This window comes from Equus caballus, chromosome 11 (assembly GCF_041296265.1).
Source record: "Equus caballus isolate H_3958 breed thoroughbred chromosome 11, TB-T2T, whole genome shotgun sequence".
Classification (NCBI taxonomy): domain Eukaryota; kingdom Metazoa; phylum Chordata; class Mammalia; order Perissodactyla; family Equidae; genus Equus; species Equus caballus.
The window spans coordinates 49,535,167-49,549,591 of record NC_091694.1 but is presented as its reverse complement, the minus strand read 5'-3'; the positions used below and the strand labels follow the sequence as shown (position 1 = coordinate 49,549,591).

The 14,425-nt window shown below is 42.5% G+C and overlaps 1 protein-coding gene across 2 annotated transcripts in view; it reads left to right on the top strand.

The window, feature by feature from the left end:
* Positions 1–12,329: 12,329 nt before the first annotated feature.
* Positions 12,330–14,425, top strand: part of RABEP1 (rabaptin, RAB GTPase binding effector protein 1) — a 104,384-nt gene continuing 102,288 nt past the window's right edge. For both annotated transcript variants that reach the window (XM_023653324.2, XM_023653323.2), the window contains exon 1: positions 12,330–12,593. In XM_023653324.2, the coding sequence (XP_023509092.1) occupies positions 12,560–12,593 (34 nt within the window). In that variant the 5' untranslated portion in view covers positions 12,330–12,559. The remainder of the gene's footprint in view (positions 12,594–14,425) is intronic.

Genomic DNA, 14,425 nt, shown 5'->3' with positions numbered 1-14,425 from the left:
ATCAAATAGGATTTATTCTAGGAATGTAAGGCTGGTTTAATACCTGAAAATGACTTAGTGTAATACACCATTAATGGGGTAAAACAAAACAAACAAACAAACACAGGATCATCTCAATAGACACAGAAAAAACACTTAACAAAATCCAACATCCTTTCATGATAAAAAATACTCAATAAAGTAGGAATACAAAGGAACTTTCTCAACCTGATAAACAACATCTATGAAAAACTATTTTTAGTGATATACGTATGAGACTCTGTGTTTAGTGGTGTGTGGCATATGTGCTGCTGTGTTTAGTAATATATGTGTGAGACATTGTGTTTAGTTGTGCATGGTGTGTGTTCTACTGTATGAAACACTGTGCTTAGTCATGCATAGCGTGTGTGCTATTGTGTTTACTGATGTGTATGTAAGACACTGTTTATATATGTGTGATGTGTGTCCTACTGTGTTTAACGAAATATGTGTGAGAGATTGTGCTTAGAGCTTATAGTGCCTGCTCTTTCTTAAGTGATATACGTGTAAGACATTATGTTTAGTGGTGCATGGTGGGTGTGCTACTGTGTAAAATAATCAAAGCTTTCCTTCTAAGATCAAGAACAATACAAAGATGTCCACTCTCATCACTTCTATTTGACATCAGACTGGAATTTTTATCTAGGGCAATTAAGCAAGAAAATGAAATAAAAGGCACCCAAATTGGAAAGAAAGAAGTAAAACTATCTTTAGTCTCAGATGACATGATCGAGCATATAGAAAATCCTAAGGCATCCACTAAAAACTTTTGAAACTAATAAATGAGTTCAGCAAGGGTGCAGGATACAAGACTAATATACAAAATCAATTGTATTTCTATACACTAGGGGTGAAAATCGAAAAATGAAATTAAGAAATCAATTCCATTTACAATAGTTCAAAAACAATGAAATATTTAGGGAGAAATATAACAAAAGAAGTACAAAATATATACTCTGAAAACTACAAAGTATTGTTGAAAGAAATTTAAGACAGAAATAAATGGAAAGACATACTATAATCATGGATTGAAAGATTTAATATTATTAAGATGACAATACTCCTTAAAATGATCTACAGATTCAACATAATGTCTTTCAATATCACAGCTGGCTTATTGGAAGAAATTGACAGATTGACTCTAAAATTCATATGGAAATTCAAGAGACCCAGAATAGACAAAACAATCTTAACAGAGAAGAATAAAGTTGGAGGACTGGCACTTCTTTTTTTTTTTAGTTTTGCTTTTTAACTTTTTTTTTTTAACTTTTTCTTGAGATTATGATAGTTTACAACCTTGTGAAATTTCAGTTGTACATTATTGTTTGTCAGTCATGTTGTAGGGGCACCTCTTCAGCTTTTCTGCCCATCCCCACCCCCCCTTTCCCCTGGTAACCACTAACCTGATCTCTTTGTCTACATGTTTAACTTCCACATATGAGTGGAGTCATACAGAGATTGTCTTTCTCTATCTGGCTTATTTCACTTAACATAATACCCTCAAGTTCCATCCATGTTGTTGTGAATGGGATGATTTTTATCATTTTTTATGGCTGAGTAATAGTCCATTGTGTATATAAACCATATCTTCTTTATCCAATCATCAGTTGATGGGCACTTAGGTGGCTTCCACATCTTGGCTACTGTAAATAATGCTGCAATGAACACAGGGGTGCATGGGACTTTTGGAATTGCTGATTTCAAGTTCTTTGGAGAGACACCCAGTAGTGGGATGGCTGGGTCATATGGTATTTCTATTTTTAAAGATTTTTTATTTGTTATTCCTTTTTCTCCCAAAGCCCCCCAGCACATAGTTGTGTATTTTCAGTTGTGGGTCCTTCTAGTTGTGGCATGTGGGACACTACCTCAGCATGGCTTGATGAGTGGTGCCATGTCCGTGCCCAGGATTCGAACTGGTGAATCTCTGGGCTGCTGAAGCAGAGCGTGTGAACTTAACCACTCGGCCACTGGGCCAACCCCCATATTTCTATTTTTAATTTTTTGAGAAATCTCCATACTGTTTTCCATAGTGGCTACACCAGTTTGCACTCTCACCAGCAGTGTATGAAGGATCCTTTTTCTCCACAACCTCTCCAACATTTGTCACTTTTTGTTTTGGTTATTTTTTCCATTCTAATGGGTGTAAGGTGATATCTTAGTGTAGTTTTGATTTGCATTTCCCTGATGATCAGTGATGATGAGCATCTTTTCATGTCTATTGGTCATCTGTATATCTTCTTTGGAGAAATGTCTGTTCATGTCCCCTGCCCATTTTTTGATCAGCTTGTTTGATTTTTTTGTTGTTGAGCTGTGTGAGTTCTTTATATATTATGGAAATTAACCCTTTTTCAGATATATGACTTGCAAATATTTTTCCCAATTGGTGGGTTGTTTTTTGTTTCAATCCTGTTTTCCCTTGAGGACTGGCACTTCTTAATTCAAAATATTATATATCTCATAAGGGACCTGAATCTAGAACATAAAAAGAACTCTTATGACTCAACAACATAAAGAAAAATAACCTGATTAAAAAATGGGCAAAGCTACATCTTAAACTTACACAGTGTGATGTGCATAAATCATATCTCAATAAAGCTGGGGAAAAATGGGGAAAGGATCTGAATAGACATGTCTGCAAAGAAGATATACAAATGGCCAATAAGCATGTGAAAAGATGTTCAACATCATTAGCCATTAGGGAAATGCAATTCCAAATCTCAAAGAGATACCATTCCACATTCATTTGGACGGCTAAAATAAAAACATAAACCATAAAGAATAAGGTTGTCAAAGATGTGGAGGACGTGGAACCATACATTGCTGGTGGGAACGTAAAATGGTGCAGCCACTTTGGAAAACAGTTTGGCAGTTCCTCAAAATGCTAACCATACAGTTACCACATGACCCAGAAATTCCACTCGTAGTTATATAATCAAGTAAAATGAAAATACATGTTTAGGGGCGACCCCATGGCTGAGTGCTTAAGTTTGTGTGCTCCGCTTTGGTGGCCCAAGGTTTCGCTGGTTCAGATCCTGGGCGTGGACCTAGCACCACTCATCAAGGCATGCTGAGGTGACATCTCACATAGCAGAGCTAGAAGGACCTACAACTAGAATATACAACTATGTACTGGGGGACTTTGGGGAGAGGAAAAAGAAAAAAAAAGTTTGGCAACAGATGTTAGCACAGGGCTAATCTTTACAAAGGAAAACACATGTTTACACAAATAAGAATATTCACAACAGTGTTATGTGGAAATAACCCAGATATCCCTCAACTAATGAATGGGTAAACAAAATGTGGTATATCTATACAATGAAATATTATTTGGCCACAAAAGGAAACAAAGTGTTGATACATACTACAACATGGATGAACCTTGAAAACACTATGTTTAGTGAAAGAAGCCAGACACAAAAACGAAATATTGTATGATTCCATTTATATGAAATGTCCAGAACAGAAATATCTCTATACATGGAAAATAGAGAAGTGGTTGCCAGGGGCTGGAGGGAGAGGGGAACAGGCAGTGACTGTAATGGGTAAGTGGTTTCTTTTCGTGTTGATGAAAATGTTCTAAAATTGATTGTGGTGATGGTTGCATATCTTCATGAACATAGCAAAACCCATGGATGTATATACTTTAAAAGGGTGAATTTGGGGGCCGGCCCCATGGCCTAGTGGTTAAGGTCAGCATGCTCTGCTTTGGTGGCCCAGGTTTGGATCCTGGCATGGACCTACATCACTTGTTGGGGCCCATGCTGTGGCGGTGACCTGCATACAAAATAGAGGAAGATTGGCAACAGATGTTAGCTCAGGGTGAATCTTCCTCAGCAAAAAAAAAAAAAAAAAAAAGAAGAAGAGGAGGGGTAGTGAATTTTATGTTATATGATTTATACTGCAATAGGCTGTAATAAAAAATTAGGAAATACAGAATACATAGGCTTACTTCTCCATTTTTATTAACAAAATATAGCACATTATATTACTTTTTTGAACTCTGCTTTTTTTCATTTAACAGCATATCTTGGTATTCGCTTCGTATTACAACTCCTCTTCATTCTCTTTTACGGCTATATGGTATTCAACTATTTAGCTGTACCATCTTTAAAGATTTTAGTTTTCCTTTTTCTCCCCAAAGCCCCCCAGCACATAATTGTGTATTTTTAGTTGTGGCTCCTTCTAGTTGTGGCATGTGGGATGCCACCTCAGCATGGCCTGATGGGCAGTGCCATGTCCTCACCCAGGATTCAAACCGGCAAAACCCTGGGCCTCCGAAGCAGAGCACTCGAACCTAACCACTCGGCCACAGGGCTGGCCCCTAGCTATACCATCTTTAATTCAACAAGTTTCCTATGTAAGTGGCATTTGGGTTGCTTCTAATATTTTGCTATTAAAAATAATGCCACAATTAATAACTTTGTGTGTCTCTTGTTTCATTTTTTGCAGAACGTATCCTCAGGGTAACTGAAGAGATCACAGCATCAAGGGGTAAAATGCATATGAATATATAACTTGGTTAAATATTGCCAAATTTCCCCTGCGTAGCATTTGTTCCATTCTGTGCTTCCAACAGCAATGGAAGACAGTGCCTATTTTCCTCACAGCTTCACTAATAGGCTAGGTTGTGAACCTTTTGAATTTTTGCCAGTTAGTAGATAAGAAACAGCTACTCTCAGTGTAGTTTCAATTTGAATTCTATTGTGAGTGAAGTTGGGCATCTTTTGATAGGTTTCAAGAACTTTTGATGCTTTTTTTTAATGAACTGCCACGTCCGTTGCCCATTTTTCTATCAGATTTTTGGTCTTGCTTCTCTAGATTTTTACAGAGCTCTTTATATGTTCTAGCTGTGGACTATAAATATCATCTAAACTGCTGACTCCCACACCACATGCCCATAGCTGAGCTCCGAGTTCATATATCCAACTATCTACTCGACATTTCCATTTAGACGCCCAATAGGTTCTTAGATCTACCATGGCAAAAAGCAGAACTCTTTATTTTTCCCCTTCAGCAAACCCTCATCTCAAAAAATTATACCCAAACACCTGACCATTTTTCTGTATCTCCTCTGGTATAACCCTGGACCAAGCCACCGTCATTTATCTCCCTTGCTATGGCAGCATCTCCTACCCAGGCTCCCCACTTCCATCTTTACCTCTCCCTTCTCCTTCATAATCCATTTTCCAAATAATGACCAGGGTGCTCTCTTTAAAAGTGTAAGTTGAATCCTGGAACTCTTCTGGGTTTAAAACCCTCCAATGGCTTCCCATAGTAGATGGGATAAAATAGAATATAATTCCATCCCTTGTTGTGGCTTCAGTGTCTTAAAGGATTTCACCTTGCCTGCCTCTTCAACTGTCTCCCACCACTCCAGTCCTCATTCGCCCTCCTCCAGTCCTCATGGCTTTCTTCTGTCTCTTGAACATGCCAAGCTTATTATACTCTTAGGACTTTTATAAGTTTCTTCTCTTTTTGCATGAATATTCTTCCCCTCTACATCTTTCCATGGCTGCCTCCATCTTCCCCCTCAGGTCTCAGCCAAAGTAGCCCCACCCCCATCCTCCATTGCTCTAGTTAACTCTATGCAAAGTTTTTCTCAAAAACAGTTGCTGCTCTGGACATCTTAGTTATATGAGCAAACAAATTCCCTTTGTTTTCTTAAACTAGTTTGAGGTTTTTTTTTCTCTTGCAACAAAAATAATTTTAGTTAATATAGGAATTTATCAACAATAAAAGTGGCATTTCAAATCAGTAGGGAAATAATGATTTGGGAATAATTGCCTATCCATCTGAAAGAATAGTTAGATCCTTGACCTCATACCAAATAAAAAGTTATTTCTTGTAGATGAAAAAGCTAACCATGAAAAACCAAGGAGCTGGCCCAGTGGCATAGTGGTTAAGTTCATGTGCTCCCCTTCAGTGGCCTGGGGTTCACAGGTTCAGATCCCAGGCACGGACCTACACACTGCTCATCAAGCCACGCTCTGGCAGTGTCCAACATACAAAATAGAGGAAGATTGGCACAGATGTTAGCTCAGGGACAATTTTCGTCAAGCAAAAAGAGGGATTTGGCAACAGCTGTTAGCTCAGGGCCAATCTTCCTCACCAAAAAAAAAAAAAAAAAAAAGAAAGAAAGAAAAAGAAAAACCAAAACTATGAAAATATTGGGAAAACTATTGAGAACACATTTATGAATTTGGGGGTGAGAAAGGCCTCCTTGGACAAGATGAAAAATCCAGAAGCTATAAAAAGATAGATAAGTTGACAATTAAAATTCAAAACTTCTGTAAATAAATAACACTATTAATGCTATTAAAGGTAAAAGACAACAAACTGGAGAAAGTATACCATATATAACATACAAAAGATTAATATCCAGAATATGTTGAGTTCCCATAAGCCAATAATAAAAGACAAACAACCAGTAACAAATGGGAAAAGATATATAAAATTCATCGTAGAAGAAATACAAACAGCTAATAAAAATATGTAAAGATTCCTAACCTCAGTGATACTCAGGGAAATGCCTATCAAAATGACATTAATATATAATCTGTTTCCCATCAGATTGGCAGACATAGAGAAGATTGATAAAAGCCAGCATTGGAAAGGATGAGCGGAATGAATATGTTCATACACTGTTGGTAGGAATATACATCAAGGCGATACTTTTTGAGAGTAATTTGTCAGTATCTTCTATAATGAAAAAGTGTTCATCACCTTTGAGTTAGTAATTCCAAGTGGGTAGGTAAGTCTCCTTGAAAACTACTCACATAATTGCCTAAAGAGGCATGCATGTTCCTTGCAGCATTGTTCACAAACAATGGAAAGTTGTCATTAACCTAACCATTTACCAAAATGGAAAACTATGTGAGGGTTAAAAAGAATAAAGTAGAGTTATATGTACTGGCTATATTATTAAGGAAGAAAGCAAGTTCAGAATAACATGCACAATATGATTTAATCAATGGGAGGAACACAAACAGGCATATGTTTCTGTGTGTTCGTAGATGCCCAGGAAAACGTTTGAAAGGATTCAAACAAAGCTGATACTAGTAGTGTGCCCTGGGAAGGGCTGTGCGGTTGTGTGTGTGTTGAGGAGACGAGAGGTTGAGGGGGTAGTTTTGCTTTATCTGTATTTAAAAAAATTTACAACTAGAATTTTACTGAAGTAATTTGAAAAAAAAAAAAGAAATATAAGGGAGAGTAACTTTTGGAGATACTGTTGAAAACTCTGAAAATGAATTCAGTTGATAATGACACAGCAGTGTAGGGATATTTGCTGATACTGATAGAGATGGTTAGTTAGTACTGACAGCAAAAAAGCATACACCTGGAGTCCGACTTGGATTTGAATTCTGGTTTTTCCATTCACTGTGTGACTTGGGCAAGTCATTTAACCTCTCGGAGCTCTGAGATAATAAACGATTTCTGCTTCAAAGGGCTGTTATGAGGATAGAGAGGATTATGCAGGTAAGATTTCTAGCACACAGTAGGTGCTCAGTTAAGTGGTGAGTATCATTACTAGTAGTAATGGTTAAATTAATGGTCTGTAACCCGATGAGAAGTGAGAAGCTGATTCAAATAGAATTGAATCACACAGATTTAATTCGCAGACTGTAGATCTCACCAACAAGGGTTCCTTATTATTTGTTCCATATGTTCCTAGTTATTCACTTGTACATCCATTCATTCACTCATTCATTCAATAAGTATTTATTGAGCACTTCTCATGTTAGGCACTAGACACACAACATTAGAAATAAGTGACTCTGACTCTATTTTCTGGGAGTTGATATCTTCCCCCAATGGGAGAAAGAGACACCCAGCTAGCTAGCTGGCAATGAACATAGCATGGGAGTTAGGCATATGGGCATTGGACCTAGACAATCTGGCTCTGATTTCCATCTCTATCACTTACCAGCTCTGTGACCTTGGATGACTTATTTAACCTCTTTGGTCCCATCACGCATAAAATAGGTTGACAACAGTCCCCCCCTGCTGCCATATCCCCATCATAAGGTTCTTGAGAGTATTAAATGAGTCAATACAAGGTTAAAGCACTTTGCCCAGTGCCTGGTACACGGTATACACTAGTAAATGTGTCATGTCTATTTCCAGGTAATTATGCCACCATGTGGTCGATGTTATAAAAGAGGAATTCCAAGAGAAAGGAACACCCACCAGATGTAAAGATTCTTGTCTATCTAGCAAACTACATATATTAAGTAATAATTGATTCCTGTTTGTATTATTAATCAACAGCTGGAATAGAACTGGAATAAGAACTTCTAATCAGCATCAGATAAGCAGTGTGATATAATTTCTGTCCAAAGCAAAAAAAATTGACATTTTAGCCTTGGAAGCTTATCTAGTGTAAATGGGATGGTTCTGTTAGGCTCTGAAAATATGTACTGGACATTTCTGCCCTGGATCTCTAGGAATACCCTCACAGACTGACTTCTAAGGTCTGGGGACACCTCTTCTCCAGGATCCAAACTGCTGATGTAGGAAAAAAGGAGGGAAAGGACAGAAGGAGAGGAGGAAACAGACATTTATAGAGCAACTCCCATGTGTTAGGGGTTAGGTCCTTGAGTTCTTTAGCCCTCTTGATGCGCCATGGGTCTGACCTATCATCCCCATTTTAGTGATAAGTAAACAGGGGCTCAAAGAGGTTAAATAATGTGTTCAGGGTCAACAGCTAATTTGTGCTGGAATTGCCGGGGCTTCTGATTCTAAGCCTGGAGCTCTTCCCTGGATGTTGACCTACAGCTGGTGAAAGTATGAGAGAGAGGTCACCCTTCTGATGGAGGTCCCCTCCCATCTATTTTTCACTTGGGAGAGGGATGGAGCAAGGATGGGTTGGAGCAATGACCACTGATCATTGTCTTCCCACTCCAGCTCCCAGGAGGGGAAGGTAGCTGTTCGTGGCCAAATGGACCGGGCAATAACTGGAGAGAGAGGGACCAGACTCGGGTACCATGGCTGAAGACATCATGCTGTCTGTCTCTGGTGGGTTCTTAGAACCCTTATGGAGGAAGCCAGAACCCAGGTTGGAACTTTCCAAGTATCCATGTGCCTGGAAGCAGACAGGGCCCCTGGGAGAGAGTTCCCTGATTCTAGTCCTTTCCCCTAACCTGCACTAAAGCTGTCCCTTTTTGAAGGCCAGAGAGGTATGGTGCCCTCTGGTCCCTTCCTGTCCTTGACAATCTGGGTCCCAAAAGGAGAGGAACCCTAGTACTGCTGAGTACTATCAACTGAACCCCAAGTTGGGACACCTGGTCTGATAGTCATGTCTGTATTTACAGAAACCACAGATAGAATTTTGAAATGGAATTTATCCAGGAAAATTTGGTTTATCTAGTCTGCGCCTATTGTCCACCTTTTGGGTTGTTGTGAGGAATAAAATGAAATAATACATATGGGAAAGCATCTAGTAAACTTTAAAATGCAGCAAACTTATTACTGTTATTAGTGTTAGAGAATACTATATGAAAAGGCCTGCAAAGATGGTCTAGTCTAATCCCCTAACTGTAGCAGGAATCCCTTCTACAGAACCTCTGACCAATTGCCAGCCAGTTCTGCTTGCACACTTGCAGTGGCGGGGAGCTCACTCCCTGAAAGGTAGCTCCTACCCTCTCTGGTTAGCTCTGACCGAGAAAAGAACTTTTTCTCAAAGTTCTTTAGATTGAGCTGAAGTCTGTCATGCTGCAATCTCTGGGCATCCAGCGCATTTGCACCCACTGTACTCCAGGATTTGAGGACAGTCTTCACAGCCCAAGTCATTTCCCCCCCCCTCCAGAGTAACTTTCTCTGATATCTCCATGTACTTTGCACAGAATAATTTTCAGATTCTTCATTCCCTGGGGCTCCACCCACTCCAGCTGGTCGGTGTCCCCTTGCAAATAAATGGTACCTAGAACAAACACAGCCAACACTGCCAACATGACCTGATCAGGGCAAAGTGCAGGAGAGGCGCCTATACTCTGGGACTCTATTAATGAAGTACAAAAAGGATTGCTTTCCAGCAGCTGCATCGAATTTGCTCATTTTAAGCTTTAATCAGCAAATACCTCTAAATCTTTCCCATCTGAACTACATCAAAGTTTGTGCTTCCCAGATTTATAATTACTTTAAATGGACCCAAATTAAGAAATATCACTTGCCAGCACCCTAGAAGGTAGGCTTTTAGGTGCCCTTCTTAATCACATACCCCTCCTTCCCGCTCCAGGAACCACTGTCACAACTTCTGTGTTATCTTCCTGTGTTTACAGCTTACCATCTATGTATGCATGTTGTTTAGTTTTGCCTGTTTTGTGCCTTTATATAAATGGAATCACACTGTATTATTTTATAATTTGCTTCTTTCTCTCAAAACTATGCTTCTCAGATTCACTGGTGTTGAATATATAGCTGTAGTGCGTTCATTTTCATTGCTGTAGAGTATTCCATTGTATTAATATCTTAAAATTTATCTTTTTTACTGCTGATGAACACTTGGCTTATTTATTGATTGTATTATGCCACTATGAATATTCTTGTGTATGTCTCCTGGGGCACATGTGCAACGTAACTGATAAGTAATTATTTCATGGTTTAAATCTTATCTCCCATTTCTTTCAGAACATAAGAATCATGTCTTTTGCACTTAATAAAGGCTTCGTGCATGCATTAGTTTTCCTTAGAATATATACCTAAGGGTGGAATTGCTGGGTCTTAGGGTTTGCCTAAAACTATGAAAAACTACCTAACTCTTGCATATTCCTATCTGATTTCAAAACTGTTTTTTCAATCACCTCCTTGGCACGGGGAGTGCTAGTTGTCCAAACCAGCACCTGACCATTTCTGAGTGACCTTGATCTTGAGAGGGCCTGGCTTCAAGCCCCAGATTCCCGATGGCAATAAACGTGCCTCTTACTCACTGAAAGGAATCCCTTCTGTGGAGGACATCAGCGTCTATTATCTTTATGGCCCCTGCCTCATGTTAATCATCACAAGAAAGAGGATTGCACTGAGCTACTCTATCTCGGACAAAGATCTCCCAGCTGAGCACAGACTTGCTCACCTAGGAAAGTCATTTATGAGGGGGAAGGTTGGGGAGGGGAGTGGACGACCCTGTTTGCACTCTCTAAGGCACACCAGCTGTCTGAGGATATTAACTGCTCAAAAAACTCAAGTCTGTATATAGGTCCTCCCTGAATGTTGGCAGGATTTGGTGCAAAAGTACAAATAGATGCCACACGTCTACCTAGATTATTTTAAATTATAAATCACTCCAAATAACTGTTAACCTTAATATATGCTATTCTTCTAGCTTGACAAATATGCATTTTTAATGATGTGGAAGACCAGGCTCAAATTTAGAATTCCTGGACTCGTTGGATTTATGCACTTGAATGAGGTGGGGAGGGGAGCGCCGGCTCTGGCCCGTGGCCCACCTGCTTTCTTTTCCAGGCTCTGTCTTGCACTAGGCATCTGGGGACACAGCAGTCCAATGTCCAAGAGCTGTGCCACCTCCAAACACAGCTGCCCCTTAGCCACTTTTAGGGATGACCAGACTCTGCCCTAGAGAGGATGGACCTGGGGAAGAGGCTACAGCCTCCAGAGGTTGAGGGAGGGAATTCTGAGACCATGGGTCCCCAGAACTTGGTCCTGAAGGAGGGGCACAGGCGCCAGGTGGGCACATTGTCCCCTGGACTCTCTGGAATAATCACCCTGTGGGACGAGTGTGGCCAGAGCGGGGTTAGAGGGGAGCCTCTGACGACGGGGCCCAGGGCAGGCTTTCCTGCCCAGGTCTAGGGGCAGTACCGTCTACAGATGCTCTCGAGGGCAGGGACTGTGTTTGGCTGTATCCTCAGTACCCACGACAGTGCCTGCCGCCTGAAGTCATGTCTTACGTATATAGATGCTTAATGGAAAGTACGTCGGAAACAGTTCCTCCCGTTTTGCCTCATTTAAACTCTTCTGAGCCGTCAAAGAGATGAAGGCTGTGAGGCTCAAAGAGGTTAAGTGACTCGCCCAAGGTCACACAGCTAGAAGAGCCAGAGGTTGGATTTGCGCTCACTTCACCACCCCGCCTCCTCTCTCGTCCTTCTTTTTATTATCATGGTTTTTTTTTTGCCTCTCTGCTGGGGCGGAGGATTGGGAGCCTCTCCTCTCAGCGACCGGGCCTTTCCCACCGCCCCTCCTCCCCTCCTCAACCTCGCTCCGGGGCCCTGGCAGCCAGCCCCGCTCCTCCTCGGGCCTCCCCTCCCCGCGCGAAGCCCCGCCCCCGCTCTGGGCGACGTCACGTGCCGCCCCATCCCCCCGCGCCTGCGCACTGCTTATTTCCCGCTGTCAGGATGAGGAGGCGGAGGTCGGCGCTCGGGTCCGTCTCTGCCCGCGGCTGTGGCGGCGCCGGCGGCTCCAGCCTTAGCGGTTCCTCCCTGGGCGTCGGCGGCGGCGGCTCGGTCGACGCCTCCTCCGCCAGCTGAGCCCGTGGGAGCTCGGGCCGCCGCTTCCCCGCCCATCCCCGCTCCCCGAGGCCGGCCGCCTGGCCATGGCGCAGCCGGGCCCGGCTCCTCAGCCTGACGGTGAGGCGCCCACCATGGCAGGCGTCGCGGGCGCGGCCTGCCCGGCGCCGGCGTCGCGGGGGAAGCTCCGGGCGGCGGGAAGGGCGCGCGCGGGCCCCGGGGGTGACCCCGCGGGGCCGAGGCGGGAGCGCGCGGGCTCCGGCGCCGGAGGCGGCGCGCGAGGGCGGCGCGGGGGCCTGGGCGGCCGACGCTGGGGAGGGGGCGGGAGGCGCCGGCGGTGGCGGGAGGCGTGGGGAGGCGTGGGGAGGCGGAGCGGGACCTGCCAGAAGCCTGGGGCCGTGGGCAGCGGTGGGACCGGCACGTGGGTTCTGCCCGTGGGGAGGATCGGGAACATGTGCTATATTCGTTAAAGAAAAAAACTGCTTAGGTAGTGATGTTGTGCCCACCCCCCCCTTTCCGTGCTACAGAGCGCTTTGCAGCCAGTTTTGTAAAACAAGTTGGGATCAGTAAGTGGATTTAGTAGCGTTCCTTGAGAGGCAGTGTTGCTTAATGGTAAGTGCCGGGGCCTGGGAGTCTGAAGGACCTGGATCCTTCACTCACAAGCTCTGGGCAAATTTCTCAGCCTCTCTGAACTTCAGTGTTCTCCCTCATGGAGAACAGGTTAATTTAAGCCTTTATATTTTATCACAAAGATGGCAACGTGTTTTTATGTAAAGTGATTCGTAGTATTGTGGGGGAAATTGGGAATAGTGAGGAGCGTGGGTTTTTGAGAATGCTGAGGTCGAGGAAACGTGTCTTTTGTAGCACTTGGATTCTTGGGAGGAAAAAGAACCCCATCGTAAGTAATCCACGTTGGTGGTTAGAGTCCTTCGTGACCTTCTGGGAAGTGGGCTAAGCTCTGCTTCAGAGATTGGCCACATCGTTCCAGGTTTTACTACCTGGAGTTATGTTTGGAAAGAATATGCTTGGTCTTTGGCAGGGTGGTACTCTATCTGGTGGAGAACACTCTTTCAGATGTATTTCTATCATCAGCGTGTGCTTAGCATCTTTAAGTGGGAGTGGAATGTTGAAATATGGTGCTGGGTGCATAGTAGGTACTTAAAAACTTGCCCTTGCCTAGGATTATCTCTTAAAATAACCTTTGACGAAAACCTTACTCTTTGTTCTTGCCTTTGGGGAACCTGAAACAATGTTATCAGATTTTAAGGCTGGCTACTTTTTTTGGAAGTCTGCTCCAAAACCTGTAAGCCTCTAGTTTTAGGTTTTGTTAGTTGCCTAAGGAGAGATGTTTAGTACCTACACCTGGAGTTGTCTAGGACTCTGCTGTTTCTGTTTCAGTAGAAGAGAAGAGAGGCATTTCTGGTGGGCTCTCAAAGAGGGAACAGGGGTGTTTTCAGGCTACATTTTTAGTTCTCACCTTTTCGTTTGGTGTCAGGGAAGAAAACTTTTGCTTTTCCACAAACCCCTCTTTGTTACTGCAGACGGAGGCAGAATACAGAAAGCTCCAGTGGCCTCTGGTTCTGATCTGGATTGGTAGGTATGCTTAGCTGGCTGCTGCCTTCTCTTGAGTTGCATGGAAACAAACGTCTAGGGCAGCTCAGGTGACATGACAGCCTGGAGTCAAAATTCCCTGCCTCTTTCAAGATGTGAAATGGTCTTCCATGTATATAGGGAGAAGTGACTAAGCACTTGAAAGAGGCTAGGAAAAAGGAGCTTTAGGAAATCTTGTATTCTTGCTATTCTTAGTACGGGCTTATTCCCTATTTTTCAGATCCTGTCACTCCGGGTTGAGGTTTAGTTTGCATAGATTGCAGTATTTATTTTCCGTTAGTGTAGTAAATGAGCAGCCACAGCTACTGTTTACAAAAGGAGAGAGAGTTCAGTGTATTTGA